At 34.5% G+C, this 14,283-nt stretch overlaps 1 protein-coding gene and 1 long non-coding RNA gene across 2 annotated transcripts; both read right to left on the bottom strand.

The window, feature by feature from the left end:
- Positions 1-578: 578 nt before the first annotated feature.
- On the bottom strand, positions 579-5,088 carry LOC104648572 (uncharacterized). Its single transcript, XR_742547.4, has 2 exons — positions 3,773-5,088; positions 579-1,452 (listed from the first exon to the last, which is right to left on the bottom strand). It is a non-coding gene; the product is annotated as an uncharacterized lncRNA (long non-coding RNA).
- A 3,041-nt stretch (positions 5,089-8,129) lies between these two features.
- Positions 8,130-9,749, bottom strand: LOC101254712 (large ribosomal subunit protein uL4c). The gene is made up of 2 exons (XM_004244266.5): positions 8,430-9,749; positions 8,130-8,356 (listed from the first exon to the last, which is right to left on the bottom strand). The coding sequence occupies exons 1-2, from the start codon at positions 9,256-9,258 to the stop codon at positions 8,319-8,321; spliced, it is 867 nt and encodes a 288-aa protein (XP_004244314.1). The 5' UTR covers positions 9,259-9,749; the 3' UTR covers positions 8,130-8,318.
- Between the last annotated feature and the right edge of the window lie 4,534 nt (positions 9,750-14,283).

The raw sequence follows: 14,283 nt of genomic DNA, 5'->3' as shown, positions 1-14,283 counted from the left end.
TCAAAGTTATCTCATATCTATGTTAATATGATAATAGATACCTAAATATAAAGAGTTAATATGATAATAGATACCTACTTTACAAAATGAAGTCTTAGTATGTCTTAGCAAAGCTACTTTAATTGCAAAGTAGAAGAAGCCATATATCAGATTTATGGGTTACAACTTGTCAGCCAGGCAAGATTCAACAAAGTAAAATAAATAGGAAAGCTATGTGCTTAAGCAACAAATACTTAAAGACTTGAAGCAATTAAGCATAAGTTAATAAAAGGGTTTACTTTATTTGAGTGGAAAAAGCTTCACCTACCTTTTTCTTTTAATACTCACAACCAAATAATTGACACAAAAATGCTCTTACAATGTTGTTGAGTCATGGGGACCCTATGGGGTATTCAGCTTTAAAAAAGACCATGAGACTATTTACACAATCACAATAAAATTATTAGATTTCTTACTATTAGGCCATGGGGCAATCAAAAAGTACTTGCTAGACATTGGAAAAGTAACTTATTAATGATAAGTTATTTTATGACTGCATTCAGCTATTTCTTCCCTGTTAAGGATTAAAAGAGGGTCAGTGAGATTTTTACTTGTACTTTCAACAGTACAAAATTTCACTTTTAAAAAAAGGTTTACAACGTAGATATCCTTTGATAGACCTGATAATGTTTTTAAACAAATGGAAGATGTGTATAGGTTAAGCTCTTATTACATAGCTAATAGATAATTTTTTTGGTTGGAGAAGACTACTATTACATAGCTAATAGAGATTTAGCTATATAATGATTTACCCACTAGTATTCACACAAATGAAAACAGTCTTAGTTGAGCAAGGAGACGCCATGAAAACTACAATAGCGAACTTCAGGATTCCAGTTGCAAGTATATCTACCGTTGACATTCTTAGTGTAGCACTTGTCATACTTCCCAAACACAGAGTTCTTGACCACTTGTCAATAGGTTTAACAAGAGCAAGGGTAACTTTACCGAGCTAGAGCCTTCACTGTATTTGCCGTCATTTATAGCATGAGTAAGCCAATAGTGCTCCACGATTCCTACAGAAAGCATAGCCATCACCGTTGTGACTAGTCCAACTTTGAAGTTGAGTTAGCTCGGTGTGGTCACACTTGCTCCTCTTAAACCTAAGTGGATCAAGAACTCCGTGTTTGAGAAACATGGCAAGTGCTATACTAAGGATGTCAAAGGTAGACATACATGCTGCTGGGATCCTGAAGTTCACTTTTGTAGTTTTCATGGCATCACCTTGCTCAACAAAGAGGGACGTCATTTGTGTGAAAACTACCGAGCAAATCATTACATAGCTAAATCAGCAGCAGTCTCAAAACGCATTATTTCAACTTGTGAATAGGGAAAAGCTGCCATTGGCTGTGATCACTCTGCTTCTGGTTGCCAAGTTCCTTAAAGATCACCACAGCTGCTCCAACTTGGAACCTGCAACATGAAAACAAATATTTTTAGTGCATAATTATAGAATGGTGAATAGACTGTCTATGGAATAAGCTCTATGTGACTTTGACTTGTTACAGTAAATGGTTTATGAATGACAAAGTCACAAATATGAGACTTTGTTGACATAGTGGATTAAACTTCTATTGCATTTCTACACTTGAAACCATTGGTGTGTAGCATTTTTCTACCACAAATTGTGGAGTTCTCCACTCTGCACTCCTTTGTAGCTGCTACTAAAACTTGAATAAGCAAAGTTGTGATGCTAGTGCTAATAATGCAAATCTCTATCAACTAAGTTTTTCGAGGACTACTACAATCAACACTAATGATTAAGAGAAATAACACATAAGAGAGATAATAGCAGCAATATCAAATCTTTTGGATTTGCAATGGGGTTTTAGCATCTATACAAGTTCCATGGAAGTGTGCACTGAGGGTTTGGTCTAGTGGTCAATGAAGTACCGAAAACCATAGGAGTTGGGAGACTTGAGTTCAAGAGAGAAAATGCCGGATGACTCCTGTCTTGATGACAGAGTTACTCCAGTGCCTATGTTGGTAAAAGATAACAAGTACCCGGTAAAATAGTCGAGGTACGTGCAAGTTGGGTCAGACATCACTGTTATAAAAAAAGGAAAGAGGCCCAAAATTTCCTTCGACTTGTGCCCTTATTCACAGATGGAACACTAATCTAAAATCAAAGTCTAACTACTACAGTACCCACGTGATGCCCTGTAATATTAAAGAGAAAAAAATCATACTCAATAAATTGTTATCATATTCTCTTCTTAAGCACATTAAAGTTCTACTATTTGGTCAATAGTAAGAGTTTAACCATTTGATCTACCACCGTTGATAATTGCCATAAGAACAGTTTTATGTGCAATAAATTTAGAGAAGGTTGATGAATCCATAAAAAATTTCAAGAATCGGTTTCATTAGCTACTCACAGATTCCAGGCTAAGGTTACCAAGTAGCAAACTATTGTCTTGGTTTTCTATATGTAACTTAAAGGGATACCTAACCATATGTACTGCCTAAACAAACAACTTACAATGAATATAACCCAACAAATTTCTATAACTAGAAAGACAACATATGTAACCAAATCTATTTTAATGTTTTATAACCTTGTTCCCCAAACTACTATATAACCCTCTTCATATTTTCTAATTTTCATTTTAAAAATCTACATAACAGCATATATATACACATATATATTGCATATGCATCCTTACACACTCCTATACATTACATATACTACGTTAAGAAAATGTATATGCAATAGATAAACTATTAGATATTACACACACATCATGATACACTATTATACGCTATGTTCCTTGGACTCTTCAAAAATGTCATTGAGTGTGTGTCGGATCCTTGAAAAGTAGTGCATTTTTTAAGGATCCACCACCGCTGTACAATATTTTTGGAGAGTATATGTAATGGTTGGAAAGAAACAAGACATGCTTTGAGGGGAAGAAGCTGCAGATACCTAGATTCAAAAACAAATGTATAAAGAACTTGTATTTTTGGTGTTATAGAAGTTCTCTTGATAGGATGGATAAGTCTTCGGAACTTTTTGTATTCATTAAGGGAATCTATGTAGTATGTTTGGAGTGAGAGATGCCACTTAGGTCCTGTAATCTTCTCTGCACCATCTTTGTACAATTTTAATAAAAAAAATTAATTGTCCAAAAAAAAAAGTTGTGGCTTGACGAGAGAGAAAGAGGTGCTTCTCCCACTTTGTAATCCTCTCCCCCATTTTCCCTTCCCTACCCCCTCTGTAATTTTAAAAAAAAAAGATACATTCTTCTTTGGGGAATTGGGAGGTCAATGATGATGTTCATACACAAAACATACTGACACACACCTTGACAAAATATGATGAAGGACAATGGTTGTCAGTGACTTGCCGGAAAAATTGGTCGCCATAGTTTCATACTGAAACTGAACCAGATGATAGATCCGTCCAAGATCTATCCATTTATGTAGGTTTTGTGTGGTGGAGATGAGCGTACACGAATTTGAGGAAGAAACTAGGGATTTCGTGTATTCAGAAATTCGTGGAGATGGAGTGGATTTTGAAGACTTTGGGTTACGATCTTGGTAAAGGAGAAGGAAGAAACTAGTCAGTGGAAGAGGTACTTCTCCCACCTTGTAATCCCCTCCCCAATTTCCCCTTCCCTACCCCTATGTAATTTTTTTAAAAAAAGAGTGCTTCTTCATCTAGGCATTGGGAGGTCTATGATGTAGCTCGTTCAACACAAAACATTAACAACTTATGATAACTAACACGTACCTTGACATGATATGATCGAGGACAATGGTTGCCAGCTACTCGATGCAAAAATTGGTTGTCGGAGTTTCGTACCGAAACCGATGCCGAATGATGGATCCGTCCAAGATCTATATATTTATGTAGGTTTTTGTATGGTGGAGATGAGGGTAGCTTCACAAATTTGAGAAGAGAGTAACTAGAGATTTCAGATATTCTGAAATTCGTGATAGAGTGAATTGAAGGTTTTGAGTTATGGATCTTGGTAGAGGAGAAGAAGACGATTCGAGTGGTGTCCCTTGAACGTGAACGGAGGTTATCGATCGGTGGCGGTGATTTTCAACCACTGTAGAGAAGGCAACAAACAATGTTGAAGTAATGGTCTGCGGCAGCGGCAAATGAGAAGAGAAAAAGAAGGAAATAGAGCTTGGGGACTAGATTTTACAAAAACTTGGCTCCTTTTAGCTTTTTATAGAAACTAGCTGGACTAGCCTATCTTCATACTGACCCAGTCTTCAATCAAAGGCTAGTCACCATTAGCTCATTGGCTTACTCTCTGATAGCTTTCTCTAGGCTAAGACATTCGATGACTCATCCTAAGGCTTTTCTTTTTGTTCCCTTTGTAAAGCAATCGAAAAGAGACCAAAACCACGTGAAAAAAGGTTTCATATGCAAAAGTTATTGCAGAAATCAAGGGAGAGTCTTTAATCAAGCTGGACTAGCCTATCCTTTATACCGACCCGGTCTTCAATCAAAGGCTAGTCACCATTAGCTCATTGGCTTACTTTCTGATAGCTTTTTCTAGCTAAGACGTTTGATGACTCATCCTAAGGCTTTTCTTTTTGTTCCCTTTGTTAAACAATTGAAAAGAGACCAAAACCACGTGAAAAAAAGTTTCATATGCAAAAGTTATTGCGGAAATTAAGGGAGAGTGACGGTTTAGAAAAGATGCAATAGTTTCTGATTCCCCCGAGCTTAGGGGTCAATTACGTGGGGGGGGAGGGGGGGATCGATCAACTTATTTCGGGGTTAACCGTTAACCTGCCAATCAGAGCTTCTAGGGAAAGACTAAAGCCCTACCTTATAGAGTGAATTTCCGCAAATTTTGCAATAACTTGGCTTTTTCTGCACTTCAGCTTTGAGCTGGTTTGGTAAATAAAATAAAGGTAATAAATGAGTACTTGAGCCATATTTGGTAAACTAGATGACCAAATGGATATGGACACAAATTATCTGTAACTTCAATGTATTCCAGCTAAGTTTACCAAATCCACATACAAAAGCAGTTCATTGTTGAAGGCAAAAGTAAATTGCTCATTAAAGTATTCATAGAAAGAGGATTACTTACTTGGATAAGAGAAAAGCTTCATCCAAATTGTTGAAAAAGAAATATATGAGTACTTCTCTAGATCTCAAACTCTTCACACTATCACATTCATACCTCTTTTGAATAATATTAGCGATTTGTCTTTAAGATCCTGCTAGGAAAGAAAAAAAATCTCATGAATGGGAAGACTTATTAAAAGGAAACCTTCTAACTTCTGAAAAGCTTCGTGAATTCAGAGAAACTAGGGGTAGCAAAACCAGCCTACAAAATCATGACCCGCTTAGGTTTGGCGGGCTAATGACCCACCCAACCCGCTTATTTTATTAGTTCAACCCATTTGACCCTCCCAATTCTGTCTATTCAAAAATTGGGCTAATAGGCAACCAAAATTGACTCATGAGAAACTAACTAATAGTTTTAAGAATGACAATTTTTATTTGATTTGGATATAGTCAAAATAAAACAAAACAAATTGATTTAGGTAGTTTAAACAATTTATAAGAAATCAAACAAAAAATTTAGAATTTAGTAAAAGTTGGACGGGTGGAGTTATGATCTAGTTTTTACCCCATTTAAGCCCAATTCATTTCAACCCAAGTAACTTTGACCCGCCCAAATTCCTATTTGACACCCTAACAGAAACTATAAAAGTTTGGATTTGATAATTGTGATGCAGATGCTTCAATGATTCAATCTCTGCCGAAAAATTATGACTGACCTTTGTCACTCGTTCAATTTACTTTCTTTCACAAAGACCTTAGCACAAAACTACAAATAATCAAATGGAGATTGTCGACAAAGAACCAAAAAGAAGAATAGATCATAGAGTCACCCACTTTGAGTTATTCTAATAATCAAATGGAGATTGTCGACAAAGAACCAAAAAGAAGAATAGATCATAGAGTCACCCACTTTGAGTTATTCAAAATGTCGAGCCTACATCATGATGAATGTACTCAAACATTCCCAGCAAACTTGTCAAAGCTAGAACAACAACCTAAGAATTCATCCTATCTGCAATTAAAAGTAACCATCCAAAACATTTTTATTTAATCTTTGCTATGTTCTGGTTCTGATATTACCAATTAGGAGGAGTAAGAGCTCAGGTATTCAGTTAGGCGGCTAGAAAAATAATAATCTTAAAAAATAATGCAGTCCTTAAGAATCAAATCTTGGACGTAAGGGTGCATTTTGAATGCCTTGGACCGCTGACCAAACCTTTTGCATATTGTTCACATGATTCAAAATTTATAAATGTACATGAACACAAAAAATCTACCCTATATAGGCTGTAATACCTTGCCGAGGGGCTCAAATGAACACCCTCTCGCCCCTCCCCCTGGGACAAACCATCTACCATACCAAAAGCCACTTGTAGGTAAACTAAATCCTCCTCATTAAACTTTTTCCAACTGCAAAGAGGGATGAAATATTCTTTAACTAAAACATTTTTTTCAAATTTATAAAGAACTATCAGATACAAACCAGAAAATATATCTCTTAATGACATCTCTCATGCTTGTGTTTCCTGCCCCTCTAGTTTCTTCTACATGTGTCAGTCAAACTGATGTCTGACTATGAACAAAGTTACACAATTTAAGTTTAACTTGCTGATAGTTTAGTGGATATTCTCGCAGTTTTTAAAAGGAGAAAGAATTGAAAGTGGCAGAGATTGTAATCTACTCATTGTAGGAACAACAGAAAAGAAACCCACTGTTGTGACAGAGAAGACATATTAAATGCATTTCTAGAGTTTTGATTGATGTCAAGATCAATAGAGTACACAGTATTTTGATGACATCTGCTCGTCGCTAGTAAGGCTATTTATTTCCATACAACAATTATGTAAAATAAAATCATATCATAACTTGAAATAAGAAGGTTAATATTTGTACCTGGATTAGTCCATAATAATATTCTTTCTTCCCGAAGGGTATCTTCTGATAATAATTTCCATGTGGCTTGCCAAAATTTTCTGGCAGTGACATCATTGCAAATAACCCATCCTTTGAAGTCGAGTTAGCTCAATACAAGCACCCTTGCTCTTCTTAAACCTACTGACAAGTGGATCACTAAGGATGCTACACTAAGGATGTCAAAGCTAGACATGCTTGCTGCTAGAATCCTGAAGTTTGCTATTGTATTTTTCATAGCATTTACCAAGCTTGACAAAAAGTGATGCCATTTGTATGAAGACTAAATAGTAAATGATGGTATATAGCCAATTGGAAGCAGTCTCTGAATAATATAATAACAATTTTTAAACTACACCAAAGATCATGTATGGAAAAATTAAGACAACTAAGTTTCAGCGTCACGTGTTAAATATTTGACTAGTAAATGAGTTCAATGCCATTATACAAACCATTGACTTCTTTTCTCCAGACATCAGTGTAGCATAGCCCTCCACAATGTAAATTTTTCATTTTTCTTGTTCTTCTTTTGCTTTTTAAACAGCCTGGCTTTGAAATATGTAAAATTGATCAATGAGATAGTTTGTGCAATCCATTGATTCATTCTCAAACCTTCTATTTTGAGGCTAAAAGCAGAGTAGCAATTAGCGCTTAAACTCAAAAGTTCTAGTAAAAGCCTAGAGATACTCATATACTCTCCATCACATATTTTGATAGTACAAATGTCCAAGTTATCTGCCTCCATAGATAGTCTACTAGATATGGTCTGTTTCAAGGTTAATAATGCTTAGCATCCCATATGCCCCCAATGACTCAAAACAAAGTAAAGAGCATTTTTTCCTGCCAATTACTTTGTGTTTGTATTAAAGAAAAAGGTGATGAAGCTTTTTCCACCCAAATAAAGGTTTCCTTTTCTTAACTTTGCTTAATTGCTTCAAGCCTAAGACTCAAACACAAAGCTTTCCTAATCATTTTACTTTGCTGAATCTCGCCTGGCTGACAACTTGTAACCCATAAATCTTATATAAAGCTTCATCTACTAAGCAATTAATGTAGTTTTGCCAGAACACAAGACTTAATTAGTAAAGTAACTAATCACTCTTATCATAAAAATCAAGAACTCAAAGTGGTAATGAGAGCGGAACGAAAATCAAGAGTAAACTATTCCAACGAAGGTAATGGACAAATGCAGTCAGTGACATGAAATCAACCAAAATCACCTAGTTTTATCATACAATAAAATACAATTCAAAGTGAAATATACTAAGCTCCCTGTAAGGTAAAGCCTCCTCTAAAATGGAACAGACCCTTTTCGCCCCATGTTCATATATTACTCAGAACTTTCAGCACTCTCCTCCACCTCGCCACCTGAATGCAGCAAATTAACGAGTTAGCTAAAATTGAAAGGAAACTTCATACCCAAAATGAAGCAAAAACTAACCATCTTCTTCTTCCTCGTCCACCACCTCCCAGTCATCATCATCATCATCATCATTTCCGTATCGTTCATTCAAGAACTCCACAGCTGATTTAGTGAAAACCAGCTTCTCAGAATCCAATATGTCGAAAAGATTCAAAGTTCTGGGTGTCAACATCTTCAATGTGCTAATGTTTCTGCTGGAGAGAATCACATTGTCTGAAACTTCCGTCATCAAAAACAAAGATTTCTCTTTTGGGTCCAATCCCCATCTTCTCATCAAATCAATGAACTCCTTAGTCTTCGGTTTCTCAAACTTATCATCAAACTCTTCCACAACAATGGCATTCTGTGTAGCACTCGAAAGCGCAGTAGAAATCGCGAGTCTCTTTTCCTTTTTGTTAATCTTAACTGACCAATCCTTAGGTTTCGGCCCAAACACAACCCCACCACCTGGTCGTAAAGGAGTTCGGTTCGACCCACGTCGAGCTCGACCCGTTTTCTTTTGTGGGTATGGTTTGATACCACCACCCCGTACTTGGGCTCGGGTAAGGGTGGAAGCAGTACCGCGACGTTGGTTGCGCAGGTCAGTGGTAAGCCCACGATGAACGACGGCGCGTGCGGTATCAAGAGGGGCGGATTTTAAGTTGAGAGTGGTGGAGCCCACTTCGGTACCATCAAAGGACAGAATTGGAATAGTGGCGGCGGCGGCCTCTGAACGGATGGAGAATTGTTGTTGTTTGGGTTTGAAAATGAGTTGTTTCTGCTGCTGCTGCTTTGAGGAGTGAAGGGTGTTGGAGTTAGAGAAGAAAATGGTGGAAGAAAAGAAAGATAAAGAAGAAGAAGTAGCCATTTTTGCAGTGAAGGAGCAAACTGCAAGCCTATGGATTGGGTTATCCACAAATGAGGAAGAAGGATATCAAAATGTATTCATATTCTTTGTTCAAATAAATTTAGTGAAAATGGAAAAGTCATATATACCCTCAAAGTATTTGAAATTGAGCACATATTTGATAAATTTAGGGACATATTTGCGGAAACATGCGCTCCCTGCGGGTAATAACAAGAGAGTGAATCCTCCAAACTCAAAGAGTGATTGAGTCCGTCTCAAGCGAGTGAGTGAAAGGCGTGGCAAGAGAGCGAGTTCGACTTGCGAACGATCAGCAAGTGAAGGACCGATCCTTTTGCGCCAATGAACTCTTCAACTTTACGACGTAACAGACTCTCTAGCTTTACGAGATAGTGATAAGGTCTACAAATATTCTATTCTTTCTATGCTTATCGTTGTCAGAGTATATTTGATAATTTTTTCACTTATGAATCAACAAATGAGGTTAATCAAATGTTTCATTTAGACTAATAACACATTCAAAATGATAAGGTCATATATAAGCCAAACTATTGACGAAGAGTTGAAGGGCATGTCTATTTAATTTACAATACTTTAAGAACATAATTAAATCTTCTTTTGTGTAGGAAAAAAAATAAATTTTTTAGAGCGTAAGCGACAAATAAAATTTTTATGAAATGTGCTCTTTATTTTTATTAATTTTGATATAATATAAAAGTTATACAATTTTCTTGATCAAGTCTTTTGTTAGTTGGGGCTACACCATCATAAGCCCAAAACCTTCATTTTCTTTTATTTTGAGGCGCTATTGATGCAGCCTGCTACATATTGCCTTCCCTTTCCAATTTTTCCATGATACGCTAAGCCCAACTCGTATGTTGAATTCGGTTAAGAAAACAAACCTTGAATCTAATCTAACTGTAACATCGTAGCTAGCTCAAGAGGAAATAATTGTTCAAGATTATTTATGCTTATCAATCAATTTAAGACTCAACGCTCCTTTGCACGTTCATGGTCAGATATCATGAATGTAAGCAATATAAAATGGAGACCTAATATTAAATGATAATGAAGTGAGATGGACGTAACTTCAATACCATATTAGATTTAACTCAATTCAAAAGATAAATCGAGGAGATATGATTGTTCAAGAGTATATAAAGAAATCAATTTCTCCTCGTTCCACTTATGTTGAAACTTAACAAACTCAATTAAATTTTGAACTAATAATTTCAAATGTACCATAAAAATAGGTTCTGCAGCTTACATCCTAAAATTAGGTAAGCTATGCTTATTCCACATTGAATTAAAAGCAACAGAAAGTTCATAGGTCTTTAGTAAAAAGAATTTATACTAATATGGGATTTACAATTGCCATGAAAAACGTCTTAATCAATACTCCTATCTCAATGACTATCTATAAGTACTCCTTCATCCTTAATTAGAGATTTCAGATTTGAATCTTTCAAAGTACAAAGTCACCTTTACGAGGAAACAATGAATCCCTCAGTACTAATGTGAATCCAGATTAGTTGAGCTCCAATATGAATATCAGACATCAGGCGCATAAAGCATAGATTCACAAGATTCTTCCCAAGAAAACTCCCTACATGCACCAACAAAGTTAGTGAAATCTTCAACTCCATTTTGATCATAGTAACAATCCTTGAACCAAATATTCATATCATCATCATCACTAGGAGTTGAAGAATCCATGTCTGAATCAATCCAACAATATTCAAGTTCACCAAGATCATCACAAGACAAATTAGTTGAATTCTCTACTTTCATTTGCTCAAACAAAATTGAATCATTTGTATTAACACTAGGAACAATATTCTCTACTTCTAATGACTCAATCACACTTCTTAATAACTCTTCATCACTTGCCTCAAATTCTGGTTCTTCAAGAAATGACATGAAAACATCGTTCTCAATATTGCTAAGTGCAAGATTTTCATTATTACAATATGTGGCCATTGACATGTTGAATATGAGATAAAAGAGAAGTTGAAAAATTGAAAGATTTTTTTGGAGAAGATTAGCTTTAATTGATAAAAAAAAAAAATTAGAGGAAAAAAAGAAAGCAAGTGACAATGTATTCTCTCAAGAAAAAATGGCCTATAAATAGGCATATCAAAGTAGACAACTTGATCCTACCACATGGGGTGCATATGATAACCATAAAATTAGCTCATTAAAATATAATTTGAATAATCTTTTTTTTACTCCGAACAAGTTAATGATTTGCTCATTTTACTGTTTCATTCGTTTCATTTTACTTGTCAATTTTTTTCTATTTTACTTGTCATTTTTGATAAATCGAGAAAGTGCAATTTTTTTTCTTCTTATTATATACTTAATTTATTTACATTGAGTTAATTATCTTTGAAATTAGTGAGTAAATATATTTGGGACTCTTCGGTTAATAGAGATAAAATGGTAAAGTCACTATACTACTTATTGTTTTCTTTATAAATGTGTCAAGTCAAATTTTGACAAATAAATCCAAGCAGATTGAGTAATTCTGTGATTTTGATCAGTCTAATATATAATATATCTAAGGGATAATGTCCAAGTACCCCATCAACCTATGCCCGAAATCCCAGAGACACACTTATACTATACTAAGGTCTTATTACCCCCCTGAACTTATTTTATTAATAATTTTTTACCCCTTTTCGGTCTACGTGGCACTATCTTGTGGGCCTAACGCTGGTTGACTTTTTTTTTTCAAACGAATGTCACGTAGGCTAAAAAGCGGTAGAAAATTACTTATAAAATAAGTTCAGGGGCGTAATAGGACCTTAGTGTAGTATAAGTGTGTCTCTGGGATTTCGGACATAGGTTGAAGAGGTACTTGTGCATTATCCCTATATCTAAACATTAATTAAGTTGATATGTAATTCGAGCTGATTCATTCAAAATCTTAATAAAATATATTTAAAACATGTGCGTTGAATGAGGTATGAATTATATTCCATTGTTTAGCTCAATTTATTTCAATTATATTCCATTGTTTAGCTCAATTTATTTTAATCCAAACAATATTTCGACAGATTAATAACCTACTCAATTCATTTTAATCTATTCAACTTGTCCATATGACTTGCTAGGTACATCCATTATTGATGATTCAACAGATCATGTGCGTCTAAGATTATTATAATTGACAGATGGAGTAGTACATTATCATATAACTATATTAGTGTATAGTCAAATAATTGGAGGCGTGACATTTATAGTTGTCCTATAGTACTTGAAAAACATAATTGTCTTAATTTTACCAGACATGATTTTAATTGCAGTTGGGGAGTTGTCAAGAATCAAGAAGGGACCTTCAAAATAATTGAATTATGAATTATGAATTATGATATGATGAATCATAAGCACATGAACACATTATATGAATTATTTTTTGAATTAATTAAAAGACATAGTGGTTAACTTTAAACAACTTGTCTGGCTTAGCAAATAATTGATAATTACATAAAACATATATAGACAACATAATTCAAAGGTGAAACTTCTATTTTTCTCACTTGAAATCGTTTGTACTCTCATAACTTAAAGTTAAATTACTTTCAAATAATATAAAAAGAAATCGATAATTTTATTTATAGGCGATACGAATATCTATAACTAGCACCTGAGATTCTCATATCTTTTCAGTGTTCTCTATAACTCTGTTTCCTTATTATTATTATTATTTTCTTGTAACCTAATTGGCATAAGATAAATGAAGAACATTTGGGAGAGCTTTAATATTATTTGCAGGGGTAGTTCAAGGGAAAAGCTAGTAAAGCGTCTGTTTTAGGGCTCCAAAGTTTTGAGTCCCCAAAAAAATGAATTTTATGATTTTAATTTCACTTAAAATAATAAATATTATTAGAAAAAAAAACAATTATTTACTTTTTATCAAGGATATTTTAAAATTTTAAATTAACAAACTTAAATCTACATACTAATAAATAAAAATTTACATCAACATCCAATGTGATGTAATGCAAACAAATGTCTTATTAACTAGAACTAATTCTTACTCTAATAAGTAATAATATTATTATGTGAATTCATACGCTAAATGTGTTTTAAGACTATGCACTAGAAATAAATAGTATATAAGAACCAAAAAAGGAATTCAAATTTAATAATATTTTTGTGCACGTGTTCATATATTTAAAAGATTTTATTATAATTGACTTTAGACCACTAATTTTATTGAGACGCTATTGATTAATTGTTAATATTATTGAATTTAGGCAAATCAAAATATTAGATATGTGCATGTTAAGAAAGTCTCACAACGAAAGTAGAAAAGAAAGAGAACTTATAAGATATTGAACCTTATTCGATCCTGACAAAATTCTAGCTACGAGTTTGAAATTACTCCATTGTAGCTTCTAGGAACAAGTTAAGTTTGAAGAAGAAGAAGAGAAAGAAGGGAAAACTTATCATTTCTTAGTGCAGATTTTACATGTGATCTGTATATATATGCAGACTTAGTACAACAATTCCTCTAACTAACTTCAATCACTCCACTCACGTTTACAACACACACATATTCAGTAACAGAATCTGCAGCCAACTAACCATGTGCATGCTAAACTAACTAACCAACTGTATTAACAGAAAATAGGAAAACTAACAGCCTAACTATATTAACTAACAATGGAAAAGTTAACACTCCCCCTCAAGCTGAAGGGTGCAGTATGTTAAGCACACCTAGCTTGCTTAACAGATGAAGATGTTGAGCCTGACTCAGTCCTTTGGTTAATAGATCAGCAATTTGTTGATGTGTGTGTACATACTCTGTTTGAATCAATCCAGTCTTGACTTTGTCTCTAATGAAATGACAATCTATTTCGATGTGCTTGGTTCTCTCATGAAACACAGGATTTGCAGCCAACTGAATGGCAGATTTGCTATCACTCTATACTGTGATTGGCATTTGTATTGGTACATTGAGCTCATTGAACAACCCTACCAACCATGTCACTTCTGCTACTGCTGAAGCCATGCTTCTGT

The sequence above is a fragment of the Solanum lycopersicum genome, chromosome 7, assembly GCF_036512215.1.
Source record: "Solanum lycopersicum chromosome 7, SLM_r2.1".
Classification (NCBI taxonomy): Eukaryota; Viridiplantae; Streptophyta; class Magnoliopsida; order Solanales; family Solanaceae; genus Solanum; species Solanum lycopersicum.
This window is presented reverse-complemented; position numbering and strand designations above follow the sequence as displayed.

Bases quoted from the DNA above. Each gene is read 5' to 3' on its own strand.
- LOC101254712 (XM_004244266.5), bottom strand. From the start codon at position 9,258: ATGGCTACTTCTTCTTCTTTATCTTTCTTTTCTTCCACCATTTTCTTC. The intron at 8,357-8,429 runs GTTAGTTTTTGC...TGCTGCATTCAG, and splicing joins GGACGAGGAAGAAGAAGATG to GTGGCGAGGTGGAGGAGAGT.